Here is a 19,937-nt window from a genome sequence, read left to right on the forward strand (position 1 = left end):
TTATAAATTACTTGGATAAGAAAATACATTATGATTCCAATATAAAGATGCAACAGACTTTCAGAAATAAAACCCATGGAGGAGGTGGCTATCTACAAAATGTCTGATTTTTACTTTGTGTTTACTTATACATGAACATGTAATTTTTCACTCCCAAAAATTAAGGCAGGCCAATTATATGTTTGTTTACCTTCTTGAATATGTGTTACCTGCTTTAATCAAACCTGAACTATTACTCATTGAAAATTTATCTTCCTATCGAATAGCATTTATATTTTAAATCTCTTTGCATGTATGATTATGCATCTTTAACCCAGATACATATATATGGTTTGGTGGTATACTTAGCACAGTACTAGCCATTGTGGGGATCCAGCAAGAGGAGTAAAACATACTCCCTGCTCTTGTAGAGCTTCCATCTGAGAGTCTGATTCTCACGTTTCAAGTTAGAACCAAGAAAACACTCTGATAACACTAGGAACAGTTGTTGAGGAATCAGAGAGGAAGAAGTAATCTCTGGCACCAGAGAACCTGTAGCTATCTATCAGCCAAACCTTAGAAATAAAAGGATTTCAAAGGGTGAAGAAACCAAATGGTTTTTAACTAACATGTTGAGTTCTCAAGAAGAGAAATAGAACTAAAAACAGAACAAAAATATTTGTCTGTACTTTGTCTCTTTGGGATACATTAATCTATGTTAAGTCATAATTCTTTCAGTAGGAGAAATATAGACTTTAATTAAGGGGCAAGTTTATTTTTATTTTGTCTTCTGGTGCCTGCTATTCTAAAATTGCAAAATCTATAGTACGATGCTGAAGATAATTATTAGTAGGAAGTCTTATTTTGAGAGCCAAAGGGAAAAGTCCACCAAATTTATCCAACTTGTTACTATTATCATTTTAATTTGCAAATTGTCGTACTGTAACAGGGCAGTACTTCATCCAGAGCAGTATCCTGCTTGTAGTAGTAGCAGTAGGCCACCCTGAGGTATTTTGAGGATCTATGGAGTCAGAGAGCCAGCTAATTCCATAGTCACCTCCCAGTTATTCAGGGGTCACCCATGCATATGTATCAACCATGCCCTGTGCATTTCCACTTTTCTTTCTACTGACTACAAACATTAGGGCTTTTACCAATGTGAGAGAAAAGTGCAATTAACTCAGATCTGTCACCTTCTTAATAGCAGCTTAGTTGTTTTAAAAAATCTCTTTGGACTCAGAAATTCAATAGCCCAGTAATATTACTAATGGATATGTTTTATCCATACTTTCTTTGCTAGAAATTACTAGGTATATATAGCTTAGGATGGATGGATAGATAGATAGATAGATAGATAGATACCTATAGACATCGATATATACATTAGAGCTAGAATTTAAGAGTTTCTTATTTAACAGAGAAATAACTGGTTAATATATTATCTGTTCACAAAATTGTTACATTTCTTGGCTGGGTATTTAGCCAGTAAGCTCTTCCTATCCTTACTCAACGCCTACTGTGTATGAAGCTGTGTGAGACAACACTTAGCATTATGTAGCCCATAGTAAATATGCTGGCTTTGTGCTATGGCTTCTGTACCTTTCAGGTCTTTCATGACTCAACATTAAGATTCACCAAACAATGTAAGAAAATCTTTGTTTTCTAAAGGGGCAGGACTCTGCATCAGCTAACTTTCAACACGATAAAAGATGACACCTTAACCAAAAACACAATCTGGAAAATGAAATTTCACTCTCCTCTGTGCTTTGGTTTTCTTATCTGTGAAACAGAGACAGTAGCAGTACCCACCTCCTAGAGCTACTGAGCTAGAGGGAAAATAAAACAAAATAATTCAGTGTGTGCTTATATGTAAGCACTCAATAGACAAGTTATCCAATACTATTTTTCTTCCTTGAAAGTACCTGAAGTTCATGGTCACACATTTTCATACAGATGAATGGGAACCTAAAAAGAATAGCTCTTCAATGAGCTAATTCCCTTAGTAGCTAGTGAGTGAAGGAGAGTTAAACTTGCACTGATTTTATACAATAGATCAGAAAGGGCTTCCCAGCAATCATGACCCTGGGCCAGAAAGGGGAGTGCAGTTTCTCTTGCAGACTTTCTTTCCTTACTCTTTTCCTTGCCCTCCTTTGTGTCCTCTGAGGAATTTTATAAAACACTCTCTGGGTTTCCTAATTTGTTTCACTCCAGTTTGCTCTAACTTTGCAAGAGAGGCTCTTCTACATGTTCTTCCCTTCTTCCCTACTCTACTTCTAGATGTCATCAGGTGAGCCCTGGCCATCTGCTGGCTTCATTGTGTGACGCTGTCTCTTTTGCATAGTTAGATACTCAAAACATACGTGTTAGTCAACTAGCTGAAGAAGCAACAGGTTATGCATTCCTTCTTCTCCTTTGGTATTTAAAAAAAAAAAAAGTGTTGACTAGCCTTAAATTGAGAGATTTTATTCAAGTACACAGGATTATAGAGCCTTAACAGTTTAACTATTGCTGTTTCTCTTCATGCAGCAAAACAGAATATAAAACTTCTTTGAGGCAAGGGAAGAAAGGTATTTATTTTGAGGTACTCAAAAATTTTATTCCTCAGGGATTCTGTGAGTTTACCTTTGTTTTGTCACCGAACGTGAGGAAGTAAGTCTTGCGTGGAATCCCCTGAAAGTCATATTAAATTTCCAAACGGCATCATAGAGTATTACCCATTGACGTTCGCTTGAAGAGCCTGGTTGACAGTCGGTTTTCAGCCATGTTTATTTGCTTGCCCTGATCTGAAGGAAAAGCCATTACCTAATTCTTTAAAATGATTAATGTTTTCTCTCTCCATTTTTTTTTAAAGGAAATGGCAAAAATCCTTAATCATCCCAGAGTCTACGCTTTTCTGCACATACCAGTCCAATCTGCCTCTGACACCGTACTCATGGAAATGAAAAGAGAATACTGCGTGGCTGACTTCAAAAGAGTAGTGGATTTTCTGAAAGAGAAGTAAGTCTGTTAGTACTTAAGGAAATAACCATTCTTTTTTTCCTTTCAAAAGCATGTGGCAAAAACGCACTTATTGTAGCCACAATTAAAGGTACCAGAGAGAAGGCGAGAGTTTTGAAGCTTTCCTAGCCTTTAAGTTTCCTTAGGGAGCCTTGATGTGGTTTTTCTTATATCCACCTCCCATCTGTGCACGACACACCATTAATTTGTGTAAGATTGCCAGTCTCTCTAAGGTAATGTGCATTGTGATCATTTTTATACCTGTCCTAGTAGATGAAAACTGCTTTGGCTTTGCTTAAATCCCCTTTCATGTGGCTTTTTGAGGTTGTGAGCTGGTTCTGATGTTGAGGTAGGCCAAGTCATGTCATTACAAAATAGATAATTTTCTACCAAGTAGCATTTTTTGAAGACTATCTGGAATGTCTTTGCTTTTACACGCTTATCCCTGAAGATTACTTGAAGAATTGTGATTTATAAGGAGGTCTTAGGATTCTGTTTTTTAAAGTTGAAATTGCTGTTGACCAAAATTAAGGCATATTTACACAATCTTAGACATGAATGATCATTTTGTTTCCACAGAAAACACTTGCAGCCCATAATTATATTCTTTAAAATCCTACTTCTCATCATCACCAAACACTGACTGCCTTCTGTGATTATACAAAGCAGGAAATAGTAGGGCTGGCCAAGGTCATACAAAACCTTCTTAAGTCTAGGGCACTGTTCTCCCCTCTGGGGTAATGTCATTTATCTTGGCATATTTGCGGCATGGGTCTTCCTACTTTCCATATTTTTTTTCCCATAATTTTTCCTCTGTTGTTTTTCTTAATTAAGATACAAATTTTTATTTTCATCTTCTTGTTTATAATTATGTACTTTTGTACCATGTCGAAGTGCTACATGGATATGATTGCTTTATACAAATTGTAAGCAATTATTTTTTCCACCTTCAATTAGTGACTTATCCTGACTACATGGAAATCTTTTAAAATCTTTTTTTTCTTCTATTTACTTTCTCCTTCCTTCCTCATCTTTCCTTTATGTCTTTCTAATTTTTTTTTCACCTCTAGGCATTTCTTGATTATCCTAACCACTAGAAATAAAGACACTTGTGTGCATTCAAACAAACACAGCTAATTGTTCGAATATTCAAATCAGTGAATAGAAGGCATATTTATTCTAGGATTTCATAATTATAATCATTAAGTATATACAGCCTTCAAAGCAGAAAACAGAATAATGACAGATCTCTACCATCTATAATACTTTCTTTCTTTCTTTTTTTTTTTTTAATAATACTTTCTGCTCCTAAAGAGAACTGAGGTCAAAGCTAAAGAATAAGAATTTTTATGCTAGATATCTGTTAAATGGTCTGGTGTCCTTCCTTTGCATTTCTTTTAGCTTATTGTAGGTAAATTTGTCTCATGTGAGAGAGTCCTTTTGGGCACATTGGCATTGGTGAATGGAATGTTTTCAAAATTGCAAATATATTGTTGCACCTGTGAAATTTCTTGCCTCTTGCTTATTACTAGTGCAGTAGCAAATAATGTGCACAATTCATACCTGTTGCACAAGATTTTGCCAAGTGTAGACATGCATACTGTTGTCCAGAATAGACTAGAACACTTTCCAAATGGTCTGTTGCATTAATGTGATTCAGTGATGTTAAGGAATCAACACCTCTCTTTCTCCTCCACTTGGATGAGTGCTGATTCAGTTGTTTGGGGAATTACTAACTGGGCAACAATTTCACAATCAGTTTTTAGCCTTTTATGTTGTTCCAAAGATGGAGTTTTTAAATCTGTTGCATCTTGAACAGTTTCAACAGACTCCTTGAGGGGTTAAAGATGATCAAATCAAAGTATTAAAGAGTAGTCTCTTGCCTTTATTCAAGGGTTAAACATATTGTCCTTTCTTTAGATTCTGAATTACCCTGAGGCATCTGTGTAACTTTTCTAGAACTATTCTACTATCTGGAAGATCCCAGAACCAAGTACTCTCCCTGAGGATCTCTAATATTTCCAGCACTGGAAATATCAGGGATCCCTGGAGAGGATATTGGAGACCCCTGGAGAAGATACTCCATCCCACAACCCAGCCATCCACAATGTCAATGTCAAGTGGTATGAATCACTGGAATGGTAGAGTATGAGTCTAGATAGCATCTCTAAGAGGTTGTTTTTTATTAAAACTCTGTATAGGATATGCACAATGAGGGCGGAAGCAACCTCAGTATACAATTCCATACTTAGATTATAACTTACAAGTTGTATGTATTATACCTGATAATACCTTTTTGTTTTCTTTGAAAACAAGAAGAAATCGAATTATCACTACTAATAAGGTGATCCTGGCATGGTTTTAGGCAGTTCATCAGAGCCATAAAATTGTATCTTCTCTCCAGTCTGTCCTGTTGCTTGTGAGGAATAGTACAGCACTCACTCATTGCTGTGCGGACAATATTATCCAACTTTGCTCTTCAGTGATAAAGTGTTCCTGTCCCTTCAGGGAAGTCCACCCATCCAGGGAGTCATTTTCAACTGCAACAAACATTTAGAAATAAATGAGGCATTTTAAGCAGGCTGCTGCTCTCATAGTTTGCTTACTTTCCCCTATAAAAACCAGCACAGCTTTATACCAAATAGATTAGTACTTAAGGGAAACACCAAAGTTTCAGGGACTTCAATAGCAGACGACTAGTCAGGATAACTGATCCAGCGCAAAATTGTTTTGGCCAGTGTTTTATCAAAATTCAGTAAAATATTGTTCATTAGTGTGTGTGTGTGTGTTTTTTTAAAGAGAGCTTCACACTGTCATTTTAGCTTTCATGTGTTCATATAATGACCCTGACTTAAAATGGTTTGGTGCTTTCCCCTTTTAAGCTCCTGTACTAATGTCTTGTTTTCTCTGAAGCTTCTGAAGCCTTTTTCTTTTCTTTTTTTTTTTTTCTAATGAGTCTTTAACAGCTAAGAATCTTGATTTTTTTTTTCTCCATCAACAAGAGACTTATATATTCATGTATAAATTAGGAATGGGGCATCTCCTAATCTGTTTCATCAAAAAAATTCAATTCTGAAAACAACCTATTGCATTTAACACTGAAATCCAAACTGTGGGAGTTAATATGGAGCTGCAGGCTTTTAAACTACTAATTCAGTGATGTTCATGATGCCATGTCTCTGAGACACTAGAGGTGAAATCTTTTTAATTAATTTTCTTTACAGTTGAAACTGGCCCATGTTTTAGCTGGGAGCAATAGAAGTTTACTTATGAGCCAACTTGAAGTTGATTCATTATTCTCTTCAGTTGTTTAAAAGTTGGCAGCTATTACTATAACAGCAGCTGGATTGAAGATAACCTAGTAGTACTGGCACATGTTGAGGCATATGGGAATTTATTAAATCACACAACCTTTGCGAAGAAAAGTGTCTAAATTACTGAATATACTAATTTAAAACAGCTGGTCATGAGCAGACAATCATATGACTTAAATTGTTTTATTCAGATTTATTAATCCAGTTGGAAAATTAACTAAGTTAATGTTTTTATATGAATGGATAAGACGGTTTCTTGACACATATAATGGGATCTGTCAGGATATGGAAGAAACCTAACATTGAAAAGGTGCAGTTCTGATTTCAAAAGGATGTAAGTTTTATGACTTTTAATAAATACCTCATAAGTTTGACTACTTTTATTAATTGTCACTGAACTGATTTTTCTGTCATCTTTTTATGCTATTAGTGGGATATTTTTAAATATAAAATTTGAATCATTTTTATTTTTTCATGTAATTTTGAGTTATTTCCTAATGAGAGGATTCTTTACTTTGCTCTTCTGAGGATGATATAATTAGGGATCCTAGGACCTTGTGAGCTTAGACATAGACTTTAATTGGGCCCCCCTCATTTGAGCAGCATTAAATTTACACAGTCACTCCCCACCATAAAACTGTATCCTCACATGTATTCAAAATATGACAACATGCAGAGTGGTTCTCTCAAGCATATGTTCTCATGCTAAGTAAAAAAAACTCTGCATCCTCCATTCACACATTAAAGTGTGAAAGAAATACATAAGAATGTCCTGTTGATAGATACATTTTAAGACATGAAACAGTTTATATATTAAAGGATCCATTTGTTTTTATAGATTATTTTGTGGGAAGTCCAGTGGCCTTTTGGTTTATGTTAACCAGACCTTAAACTTGGGAGACAAGATCCATCCCCCTCACTCAGTAAATATGTTTTGAAAGAATTAATGATCACTTATGTTTTTACCTGCAAGTCGCATAGATTTTAAATTGTGCCTTACTGTAGCATCTTTGTGTTGACTTTTAATGCCGTAATGTTATTCACCTCAGAATTTGCCATTATCATTTGTCAATGTGCTGTATAATTCTGGATTAATTTGTCATGTTGCTTATAGAATACTAGCCCTTTAGTATGATATACACTCACACCCCAAGCTTCCTGTACTCAAGAGATTGCCCTGTGAAATGCCACAACCAGTAACTCTTGAGCACTCATGGGTAAAAGGGAACCTTTAAGTGGGAAGAACTCACTAGAGGGCAGGTGGAAGCCTTGCAGAGAAAGTTCTGTCCTCTGATCTTTCCACTGTATACTCAGGCAGTGAAGGGCACATGGCCACAAAGTTGGCATCACTTTGGCAGGGTGATTTCTGTGAGTGAGTCACAGAGTTATCTCATACTACCCAGCCTATCCTATGACCGATTTTTCCAGTGTGTGTCTTAAAAAAAAAAAAAAAAAGCTAACTTACTAACATCCTGAGTTCTTTTTCTTCCTTTCATTGACTTCCAGTTATCCACGTGTCCGTACTGGCACACAATCTGATGAAAGACAAATTGTGCTAACTTTGTATTTTGTTCCATTTTTTTTTATATATCTAGTTTTATTCCTAGTGGCTTGGAAACACAAGCAGCAATATTTGTCAGAGCAGAGGCAAAGAAATTGCAAAAAAAACAAAAACATAAAACAAAAAAAACCAAACTCAATTCGGCAAGGCTTAGGTAATTAAGTTTTCTTCCAGATGCATTCCCAGATGTGTTTCTGTTCACTGAATAACCACCTCTGAAATAATTTAGGCAGAATATTTCCCTCAAAGTTGTTTTCTGGCTTTATCTCATCATTTCTAATATATTTAACTAGGTTTTTATTTTGGTTGTCCTGAAGGCCTTGTTCACTATTTTATCTCATCAGATATCTTTCTGAAATAGTGATGTTCCTTTCTCTTTCTCTGTCTCCTTTCCTACATTTACATTATTTCAAAAAAAATGAATATGTATCATTTGAACAGTTATACAGCAAGGAAAACATTTACTTTTTCTTTTTTCCTATGGTATTATATTTATATTTGGAAGATACTGACATCATGTGCTAAATACCATATTATTTTGGGATTACCCTAAATGTGATTCATTGGTTTGAAGGTAATTACATTTTCTATGGACTTAGCTTTATGTTTTTTGTCTAGCCTGGTCAAGAGAGAAATCTCATCATTCCTAATCTTTTTCTACCTTATATCTTGACTTTATAATACAACTGTGTTATTCCCTTTACAAACAGAGAAGCTACCTTGCCTTAATGCTTTGTGCATTTTCTCTACATCTTATTGTAAGCATAAGGGCCAAATCATATACTGATAGTAAGCATTTTTCATTTCATTGATAGAGTGCTTTTCATATTCTACGGGGCTCATGTATTATGTCATGATGTTGTCACAGAAACTCAGCCAAGTATGTAGGATAGGCATTTTTAATCTGTACTTTTTAAGTGAACCTCAGGGTTCACACTGGTTTAAAAGACTTGGTGAGAGTCTGCAGTGTTTAATGCATAATAGAACTAGATCTTCGATTTCTGCTATGTAGCACTCTTTCTGCCAATTCTATCAATATTGATTTAATCACTCTCTTTTTTTAATTTATCAGTTTTGTGCTCAGCACTGTAATAAATGCAACAATACCGATACCAATAGGGATACTTCATATGGTAATAGTAACAAAATCAGTAGCCAATATTTTTTAAGTTTTACCTCTGTGCCAAGCACAGCTATGAGGGCAATGGCATATATTAGCTTATTTAAGCCTTAGGTCCCAAGGATGTTAAGTAATTTTCACAAGCAGTAAGTGATGGAACATTGGTGAAAACTCAGGCCATGTGATGCCTGAGCCAGAACTCAATCATCGTGCTGTACCTTGTTCCAGTATGAGGCATGTTGTCCTAGCATTGGAGACAATGAAGTGGACTCATCAAATATTGATGAAGTATAATTTATAACATGTGGTTAGAAGGAAGGATGAGGAAAGTATGCATGAGTGTCAAGGATGACTTCTTGGTATTTTATCCCAAGACATAGTAGAAGATGGTATAGTTAACCAAGAAGGGAAGTGAGAAGGAGAACTTTGAGTAGAAGAGGTGAGTTTGCTTTGGGGCATACTGAACTGGAAATGCAATTGGAAATAGAAATGAATTTGAAATAGGAAATCCAGGGGGAGAGCCCCTGTAGGGTACACAAAATATGAGCTAAAGCCCAGAGATCTAGACATAAATGTTTGGCAGTAATTAGCTTTTGAGTGGTAGATGACGCTGTGGATGATGAGATCATCCCGGAGATAGAAAATGGAAGGGTAGGAACAGAGACTAGGGGACACCAATATCTGAATGATAGTAAAGGTGAAAGGACCCTGTGACAGAGGTTGAAAAGGCAGGGTCAGACCAGGGTAAGAGGAGAAACAAGAGAGAAGGACACCACAGAAGCCAAGGGACATAGTAGTTTCAGGAAAATGAAAATGGTAAGGGTCAACTGTCAAGTAGAGTTGCCTCTTATAAACAGATGCTGGCGCAGGTGCTCTGGAGGAAGAAAAAAAAAATCTTTAGATTCTCTCCCCAATAACCATAGGTGTTCAAAAGCTGTTGAGAAGTAGTGATGTCTCATGCCCAAACAGTCTTCATGGTCCTTTGTTGCCTGCATTTCTCATTCCTAATGGTGCTCACTTTGTCCCCCTGAACCCCCCATATGGCCACATAGCATCCAGGGCCAGGAAAGCAGGAGGTAGGGATACTATATATTCATTGAATAAATGGTACTCACTCTGGAACCAATGAGATTAAGATTTAGAGTAATATTTCTCAGTATATTTTAATTAAAGTTTTCTTTTCATAAACAAGAAAATCCCCTGCTTTTTGCAGAGACTGATAATATTCCCTTTAGAAGAACATCATACTCTGCGTTCATAGAGATTCTGTGTCCTATGAACTCCCGCTGGCTAATAGCTAACAATAATTATAAGGCAATATTTACTGAGTGTATAATATGTTGGAAGCAATGTGATAAGTACTTTATGTTGTTTGTTAGCTCATTTAATTCTCAGAATGACTCATACCAGATAGGACATATCAGTACACCCATTAACAGGTGAGGAAATTAAGGCATACAGTGGCTTGCCCAAACTTACTGTGCTAATAACTGGTAGAATTCGGATTCCTGCTCCAGCCTATGAACCTCCACAAACCTTTTTTCATTGCTACTGTGGCATCTAGCCTTTTCAGGTGGGATAATTTTTAGAAACATTAGGGATAATCATAATTTTTAAATTAAGGATTGTACATAATTAGAGAGTGTTAAATTATACATACCTTCTTCCGAAAATTTACTACATCTTCTAGAGTCAGTGTCCTCTCCTTTTTGCATTCTTTCCCCATCCAGGTGGAGAGTCACTATATAAGGGGATGATAAGCTGTATTTGATTGTGAACACAGGTAGAAAAACAATAGTATATAATGACTGGTTTATCTGTAACAACATCTTTAACTATAAACTGCAGAGTGTCTTCATGAAGTGTGTGTACGGGTAAAATAAAATGCTGTTCTAATGGTTATGCGTTGCAAAGCTGTTGTCCTACATAATCTGCTGTGTTGCACATACTTTATGAGTCCTCATTTCTATATCCTGTTTATCCATCCTTCCTGAAACCAAATATGTGAAATATCCAGCTCAAACTCCCACCCGTAAAACAGCCTTACTTCTTCACACTGATCCATTTCATCGCTTGATGTTGGCACAAGGAAAGTCTGTTATTGGCCACTCTTACCTCCCACATTCATCCCTATCATCGTACTCTGATGGACATTTCCTGAGTCCTCATTATTATCTAAGACTTTATGTTCTCTCAAAAACCAAGAAGGGACGCCTGGGTGGCTCAGTGGTTGAGCACCTCCCTTTGGCCTAGGGCATGATCCTGGAGTCCAGGGATTGAGTCCCACATCAGGCTTCTCCCTCTGCATGTGTCTTTGCCTCTCTCTGTGTCTCTCATGAATAAAAAAATAAAATCTTAAAAAACAAAGAAAACAAAAAACAAACAAGAACTCAAGGGAGCATATATAGTTCATGTAATTTGGATTGTTGTACTAGACTTTGCAGTAATATCTGAAAGGCATCATAATTAAGTGAGCAGCAAACAGTAGGAAAAAAACTGGGTAATATAATCATGATTTTTTTTTTTTTTTAAGATTTTTGAAGATGCAACTGATGAACCACTAATTCTACCTTTGAAACTAATTTTAAAAGTGTAATAGGAAACACACATCAGCAGTTATTGAGTGGGAATTATCAAATCATGCTTGGCAGAATCATGAGGACTTCCTGCCCTACCACTCAAGGGCATTCTTTGTTAGTCTATCCCATGATCCCTGATATCCTTCTATGGGAAAAACTCCTAGCTGATTGTCCTCCATTGCTCTGGTCTCCAAGGCTATATTTGAGTTGGGCATTGGAGAGTATACTCTTCTGGCTGGGTTCTAATACCTCTATGTCTGCTTTCTTCTGGTGCTGATTTCAGACCGAGATGTTGCTTTAAGAGTTGTGCAGATACATATTATGCAAACCATCCTGGTGCATCTTTGGCAACCAACTTCCCTTAAAATTTTAGTATACTTCCCATCTATTTATTTCTTGTCAGTTCCATGAACAAATGTGGTCAAAAATCATGTATGGACGTAGTTTTGAACCTAAAGACTCTGTATTTTATTTATTGGCCTCTATCCTATGCCCCCAACTCTGAATCTAGTGATGACTCCCTGAGGCCATCTGAAACACTCTTAATCCCAATGCTGCCAGGAAACTGGGCCAGTATACGGTGAGGCACCTAATCTATCTTAGATAGCAGTGGCATTGTAGGCAATGCTTAAAATTGCTTTGCTTGGCTTCTGCACACTTGCAAATCTCAAAATCACAGGTTTCTCAGTCAAATTAGATTATAATTCACAAACACAGGTTTTTCTTAAATCTCAGCTTGCAACTGGCTACTCTTCATCACAGTTCTTTGTTGCTAAGAGCAATAAGAAGGAGGCAGCTAATATTTAACATCCTGAATTTTTTCTAGCACTTCCGCTGCTGTAGACCTAGTTAACACTTGATCTGTCTACTGAGGTTCAGCAGTTGACAATTTGACCAAATATTTTGCCAGCTTATAACATTAATTAGCTTTCCAGTTTGCAATAAGAGTACTTCCTACCTGCTACATAACTAAACTAATGGCATACTTTTAGGTTCTGTCACTGGTGGTATCTGACTTCCAATAGATTTGGTATGGACTGTAAATGAACAAAACAAAAAATAGTATCTCAAACAGAATAGATCTTACATTACTCCATCACAAAGGGAAAAACTAATACCAAAATATTTAGTAGGCAGTCGTCTTGCATTGAGGGGATGGTCCACAAAGTGCAGACCTAGGATTCTGTCTTGGTGCTTAGCTATCCATCAGTTCCTGTGCCACGGTCATGGTGACTGCTTAAAGTCCACCCATCAAGTCTGCATCCTGGCTAGCAAAAAGAAAGAGAAAGATGTATCTCTCCCTCACTCCCTTTAAAATTCCTGTCTTGGTGTTGTACACAGCACTTCCACTTAACATATCTTTGAATAGAAGGTGGCCGTCTCTAGGTGCAAGGGAAACTTGGAAATAATAGTGTTTCTTCCAGATGTCAGTGAATCTGGCTGAAAATCTATTTCTGTGGGAGATGAAGGGAAAGGAATGGAGGGGCCACCAACAATCTCTGCCACTACAGTTGCTTTTCAAAATGTTCCCATGGTACAGTTTGAGAACTGCCCCTAAAAGGAATTACATCTATTTTGATTAATGAAATCAGCCATTTCTTATTAATAGTCTTTAAGATGAACAGATTTCTCTTCCCTTATTATTTAGGGCAAGTTGGTTTTAGTCTAAGCATGTAAATAAGACCAAGCATTAAACTTTTTTTAAAAAAATACCATTTTAGTTGAACTGTGCAATAATGACTTTTTTCATATGCTTTTTTCCTAATTTATTGTGATTTAGTCTTTTAACCATGTGATTAGAAAAATAAATTATTCTTGAGTTTTTTCTGAAAAAAAAGTCATTGCCCAGTTTTTCTGTTGTCAGCTGTTCTGATTGGGCTTTATTCTTTTTTCTCCCTTCTATTTATTTCTTTTTAAGATGTATTTATTTATTTTATAGAGAGCAGGTACACAAGTGGGGGAAAGGGCAGAGGGAGAGGGAAGATCCTCAAGCAGGCTCCCCACAGCACAGAGCACGATGAAGGCCTCCATCTCAGGACTCTGGGATCATGACCTGAGCCCAAATCAAGTCTGCTACTGAACTAAGCCATCCAGGCACACCTTCTCCTTTTAAATGTTGTACTTTCAAGAATCATGATATAATTAAATTTTGAAGAGCACTTTTCTACTTAGAAAAAAGTCAGATGGGGTGCCTGGGTGGCTCAGTGGTTGAGCGTCTGCCTTTGGCTCAGATCATGATCTTGGGGTCCTGGGATCAAGTCCCCCATTGGGCTCCCAACAGGGAGCCTGCTTCTCCCTCTGCCTGGGTCACCACCTCTCTCTCTCTCTCTGTCTCTCATGAATAAATAAATAAAAATCTTAAAAAAGAAAAAAGTCAGATTGCATCTTAAAAACTTTTATAGTATGATTCCCTGAATTGTACTTAAAGTGATAAGAGAAGCTAAATTTAGTGGAAAACCCTTGAGAACTTTAAGAAACCGGGTATATGGAGAGCTTAAACACACACACACACACACACACACACACACACAATGAAAAAAAAACACAGCTATTCAATTTTAATGACTTAAAACTGTTTTTGTACATAAAAGACAAGATATTTTCCATTTTCATTGGCTAAAATAAATCTCCACTTTTCCCAATTAAAAAAAACAAAAATATGCAAATTAATAGCATTAGCATAAAAATATTCTTAGGGCTATGACTTTGTGTATGTGTTTGCATGCGTGTGTGTGTGTGTATATATATGCTCACTCCTTTCAAATAATTATACTTCTAATTCTTACTGAGCATTTACAATATTCCAAATAAATAAATAATAAGATGTTCCAGTCACTTCAGAATGGTTGGTATGTAGGAGCTCATTTAATTCTTACAACAATGCTGAGAGAGGTGTTACTTACATCCACATTACACAATGAGGAAACAGCAAGCATGAAGATACATAGGTGGTAGATGGTGGAGAAGAATGTGAGTCCAGGTCCCCTGGTACTAGAGCTAGCACCTTCTAACTGTTATGTTGTCCTATCATACATGCTGTGCTCTGAGTAAGGGCTGCTCAAGAAATGACTCAGAGACTAGTGCCCATGTGCAAACTTTTTGTCATCAATGTACAAGATTATTAATGAAATCAAAAGTATTCACTTAGAAATTTTTCAGTAATTTAACATTTGCAAGACATCAAATTTATGACATGTTTTCTAGTAAATCACTTAAATAGTTGTGTTTTTAGAATGTATCCATAATGAATTAGAAGGAAGACTGGTTATTACCACAATTCAAGAAGCTTTAAGTAGAGTGCCTTTTATGGTGTGTTAGGTTCTTTTAAATTCATAATTTCATTTAGCTCATTCAATAACCTTGCAAAGTACATGGTGCTATTTTTATGTCTTCAGGTTGAGAAACTAAAGATCAGAGAAGGTATGTACGTGGTATACCTGGAATAGAAAGCCTAATCTTTATTCTATAAATATAGAAACTATATTCTCCTGTCCCTAGTGACATTCATATTAGAACATATTTAAGAAGATTTTTAAAAGAAATTTTTAAATTATTTTTACACCCAATATAGGGCTCAGACTCCCAACGCTAACATCAAGAGTCACACGCTCCAGACTGAGCCAGCCAGGCACCCCCATACTGGAGCATTTAATTAACCTATGTAAATAGGTTAAAACCTTTCAAAACATTTTTTTTTCTTTTTTGCTGGTTATCTTTATAAAAGAGAACTTGGATTGAATAAGTATCTTTAAAAATTTTAGAGACTCCTTAACCCTAAAGAGAAAAATACAACACGGTCCTTTATTAATCCTTTGTTAAGATATTTACCAATATCTTATAAGTGACTTACTAGAGGCAATTTTTAAAATGTCTTTTGGCAGCCCTAGTGAGTAAATACTTCTTAGAATGGACAATTCAGATCTTTTTTTGCCGCTACTTCTCAGTAATGGCAGAATGTGAGGTAGGATTCCTGGAGTTTCCCCGTCTGTAAAATAAAAGAGAGGAGCCAAATGATTTTATATTCCTGTCTAACTGAAAAATTCGGAGACGTCTTTACTTTTCTTAGCTTTCTCCTGATGAGTTTTTTTCTTTTCAACTTGGCAGTGACTACTGTTGCACAGAAACCCCTCATTGCACCTGCCTTTACCTCTTTTGCCTCCGTGCCCTGTATTCTTCCTCACAGCCCACTTTCTGTGCAGAATGATCCCTGCTGCCTGCCTCCACCTTCCCCACCATCCTTGCACTCCTTGACCCTCTGGCCTGGTTTCTCCTCATGCTCCTTCGTTATGACTGCTCTGGTTAAATTCCTAACTGTGGACTCTAGCAGGCAGCCTTCCATCTTTCTTTTTCTTCTCTTACTTTGGCCAACCCTCTACTCCTTGAATTCCTTCCCAACCCCTCCATCCCTCCATGCTTCTGGCCCTCCAGTCCCCTCTTTCCTCCTTCACAGCCATCCATCTGTCTATCTTGACTGGCTTCTGAATGAGAACTTTCCACTGGGGTCTCCACCATTCATACTTACTCTTTCTGCCATGCTCTTTATCTAAGTAAAAGGCCTCATTATCCATCCAACCAAATCAGAAGTGCCTTTCTGTTTCTCGGACTTGCCTCTTGCCTTCTTCCACCCAATCTAGTCTGCCATCAGGTCCTGTGACTTTGGTCTGCTGAATGACCTGTGTCTGCCTCCCCATCCCCACTGTCTGTGCCTCAGTGAAAAAGTTCTTTTGAACTGCATTGCCTCACAGATTCCTTCCCTCACTCATTCCCTATGATCTACCCTTCTTTGCTTCACTGCCAGAAAGTTTCTTTCTAAAATACAAACCTTGTATTTCTTTTGCAAAAATTCTTCCCTAGCTCCCACCGTGGCCTCCAGTATAAGAAAGAGTAACAGCAGCAATTATGCCACCTACCACTGGCTGATTTGTGCTGCCAGCAATTTTGCAAAGTATTCTGCATACATCATCTCCTTGCATAATCTCCAGTATGGTAATGACTGTACTGTTCTGTGCTGGTGCAGGGTCTTCCCACCAGAGACTCCCCCTCCCCCAAATAACCTTATGAGGCTTTTCACGTATGTGTATCTTTAGCACTGAATATAGTGCCTACAGTACAAACCCATTACATCTTTGATAAATGATTTCTGTTCTCATCGTAGGACTAGCTTGTGGGATATGGTGTATCTTGTGGCATCTTATAGTAGAAAAGCCTACAGGAAGGACAAAAGAGGTTTTGCTGACTTGGGCAGAATTTAGTCCTAGGTCAGGTCAAGGGAGCTGAGGGCCCTGTTACCCAAGGCACCTCTCTCAAGTCCTTATAATGACATCATCAACCAAATAGACCAGGACTCAGGAACAGGCAGAAATGACTGCCTCCGTGTTTGGTTCTGGTGCAGACAGCCTAATTCTAGCAGCCTCACACTCACATGTGCCATATTTTAAGGCAAAATAATTGTATTTTAAGAAAATAATCTTGGAGAGTCAATTGCCTTCCTAGCTCTGGCTTGTCTTAATTCTTCATTGCTGACCCTTCACTGAAAGACTGATTATTTTGTTATTATTGTTAGACAGCTTGTTCTTCCAAGTCATCCACATTTCTTAAATTATCAACCTTGACATAGTGTGATATCCTGTGTTTAGCAGCAAAAACTATTCTTTTTAATTCTTTCTTGGGTGTTTAAAGTATATAAAATTTAATTTAATCCCTCTACTTCTGAGATGTTTTAAAGGGTGTAAACTGAGGTTATGCACACTATTGGGTCAGGTTACCGATAGGAATTTGACATTTATATGAATAAGAATAATACCAAGAGTTACAAAAGCTAATATAGAATTGCAAGGGCTATCAGGCTCTATGCTTGAGGCCATAAATTGATTGCCAGCAGGGGTCAAACAGGAGTCTCTGCTCTCTCTGTACAATCTCCCTTGGGTAAACCATTGCAGTATTTGGTGCACCAGCAGAAAGGGCAGAGTGAATTTACACCTTTTTCAAATAAATTGCCAGAATATTCACTGCTTAAGAGATATGTGGATTAATAGAACTTCTTATTTAGACAGCTAAACATAGAGCCTAAGATTATTTTTTCTGGAAATAATATCAGCCAAGAGAAATAAATCTAATAATCTAGTCAAGCATATGCAGACAGCCTCTGTTTGGTCCACACTGTATGTTTTAAGATAGAGTTTCAGATTTCTGTTTTTTTGCTGTAAGAGCTCCAGAAAAAAATAGAAGATGATTCCAAATGAACTAATTTGCTGCTAATTACCTAAAACAAAGTGCTAAAACCAAAGTTGATCCTTACAGTGTAAATATGTATATGTTGCAATTTTGCTCATGCCTATTTATTTTAGGTTCCCTTAAAAGAATGTGTTCTTATAAAAGTGAAATTCTGAATGTTATTAAGTATTAGAATAAGCTTCTAAATAATGGAAGTTATATTTGCATAGAAAATAGAAGGAATGGCTACCTTTTTGCAAATATTGTGACTTTGGATGCTCTTGGTAAAGATTAACTCTTAGGTTATGGAAGCCTTTAAGAACCTAAAATTACATAATAAGTTTTTTTCATTTTTATTTTATTTTCAGGCATTACCTTTTATTACTTATTATGGTGAATTTTTTCTTTGTGAAGGTAGGAAGTAAACTCTTTGTTCAATATCCCTCGTAGGTTATTTAAACGAAGTCCTGTCCTCTTATAAACTAGGTGTGTAAACTTAGTGGCAAAAGGAAGGTTATACCCAGCCTGCCTTGTTATTTGTCATATGTCTTGTTTGTTTGTTATTGCTTTTTTTTTTTAACTAATTAGTGTCTGTTGTCACCATCGAGTTATTCCTTTTATTTTCTCTTCTATCTCCTACTTTCAAGAGAAACTAGTTCTCCAGGTGCCTCTTTGTTACAGCACTGCAAATGCATTCCATTTTTCTCCAAATTTAGCTCCTATGTGGTATTCTTTCTGCTGCCATGTCAGGTGCTGTATATACAATTAGAGTTCCTAAAGGAGTGTTGTTCTACATTAAAAAAAAAAAAAAGACTGAAGACTACATAGCATAAATATTAGTGATTTGGGCTATGATTACACACAGGAAATTTAAATAACACCTCAGCCAGGAGCCTTCGAAGCCACTCGGTTGTAGCACGGCCTATGGCTCTGCTGTTGTCAGTGATGAACTGTTGCCTTGTGCAGTGTGCATTATGGAGAGCTTTAAAAAATTTTTTTCTTAAATAATTAGATATAGGAGTCATTATCCATACAACAGGAAGTGGAACATAAGCTGTTAATGCCTATGTTCAAAATGGTTCATATGCCAGCAGGCCACTAGGAGATGCTAAATAACAATATGGCCCATTTAATTTACTTGTTTCAACCTGCACCAAGAATCTTAAAAGTTGCTTCTAGCTTAATTTTAACTTCTTTCAAAGCATTGTGTTTATAGTGGCCATTATCTCATTTTCCCTTCTTTACCCAATAAATATTTTATCTCCACAGTAAAAATAGCCTAACACCAATATCCTGAATGATATTGTCTCAAAGTTTTAGAAGCTGTGGTGCTAACCTTATCAGAAACAAATGTTTCCTTCTCTTTTCTTCTTTTCTTCTTTCCTCCAGAAAGCAAGCAAGCAGGCAGGCAGGCAGAGGAAGAGGGAAGGAAAGGAAGGAAGGAAGGAAGGAAGGAAGGAAGGAAGGAAGGAAGGAAGGAAGGAAGGAAGGAAGGAAGGAAGGAGGGAGAAGGGAGGGAGGGAGGGGAGATATGAGAAAAATTAAAAGATGAGAATTTAATTAATATGATCATGAACACATGGAATTAGAAGACAGCTTAAAACTCATAGCCCTGCCTCCCCTCATTTTCACCTAAAGCCCAGAAAAGTTAATTTTTCCCCATATATATTTAATGGCTGCATCAGTCTATGATTTTCCTTGGCACCACCCAGCTGCCATGAAAGGCTCATTCTCTCAAAATGTCAGACATAAATATATAAGTTGCTTCTCTCAAAATGTCAGAATTATATAAGTTGGCTGTATTGGATATAACCCCACATCTTCAACTAATTTCTGCAATTTTTGACAGAAAGGAACTCTAGCAAATTCAAAGGTACTATGATATTTAAAAAATAAATAAATAAAAAGGAAAAAGAAAAGAATGCTCAAGCTTAAGTATTTTATGAACTCAGCCACTTTGGTAGAAATATTAAGTGAGGTGCTGTCATAATTTTCCTCCAAGCAAGAACTTTTATGTGGGAGTAATCAAAGTCAGAGCACTAATGTTAGAGACTTTAATTTAGCCCAGTAATTGAGAGCACAGGGGTAGGGTCAGATAAAAGAGGTTGAAATCCTCTCTAGGTTTGTGATACTGATCAGGTAGTTTAACCTCTCTGACCTTGGTTTTCTTATCT

The 19,937-nt window shown here is 36.8% G+C and overlaps 1 protein-coding gene across 7 annotated transcripts in view; it reads left to right on the forward strand.

Moving 5' to 3' along the window:
* CDKAL1 (CDK5 regulatory subunit associated protein 1 like 1) overlaps positions 1-19,937 on the forward strand; it is a 663,852-nt gene that overhangs the window by 420,587 nt on the left and 223,328 nt on the right. For all 7 annotated transcript variants that reach the window (XM_025443462.3, XM_025443470.3, XM_025443473.3 and 4 more), the window contains one exon: positions 2,831-2,976. In XM_025443462.3, the coding sequence (XP_025299247.1) occupies positions 2,831-2,976 (146 nt within the window). The remainder of the gene's footprint in view (positions 1-2,830; positions 2,977-19,937) is intronic.

The sequence above is a fragment of the Canis lupus genome, chromosome 35 (assembly GCF_003254725.2).
Source record: "Canis lupus dingo isolate Sandy chromosome 35, ASM325472v2, whole genome shotgun sequence".
Lineage (NCBI taxonomy): Eukaryota > Metazoa > Chordata > Mammalia > Carnivora > Canidae > Canis > Canis lupus.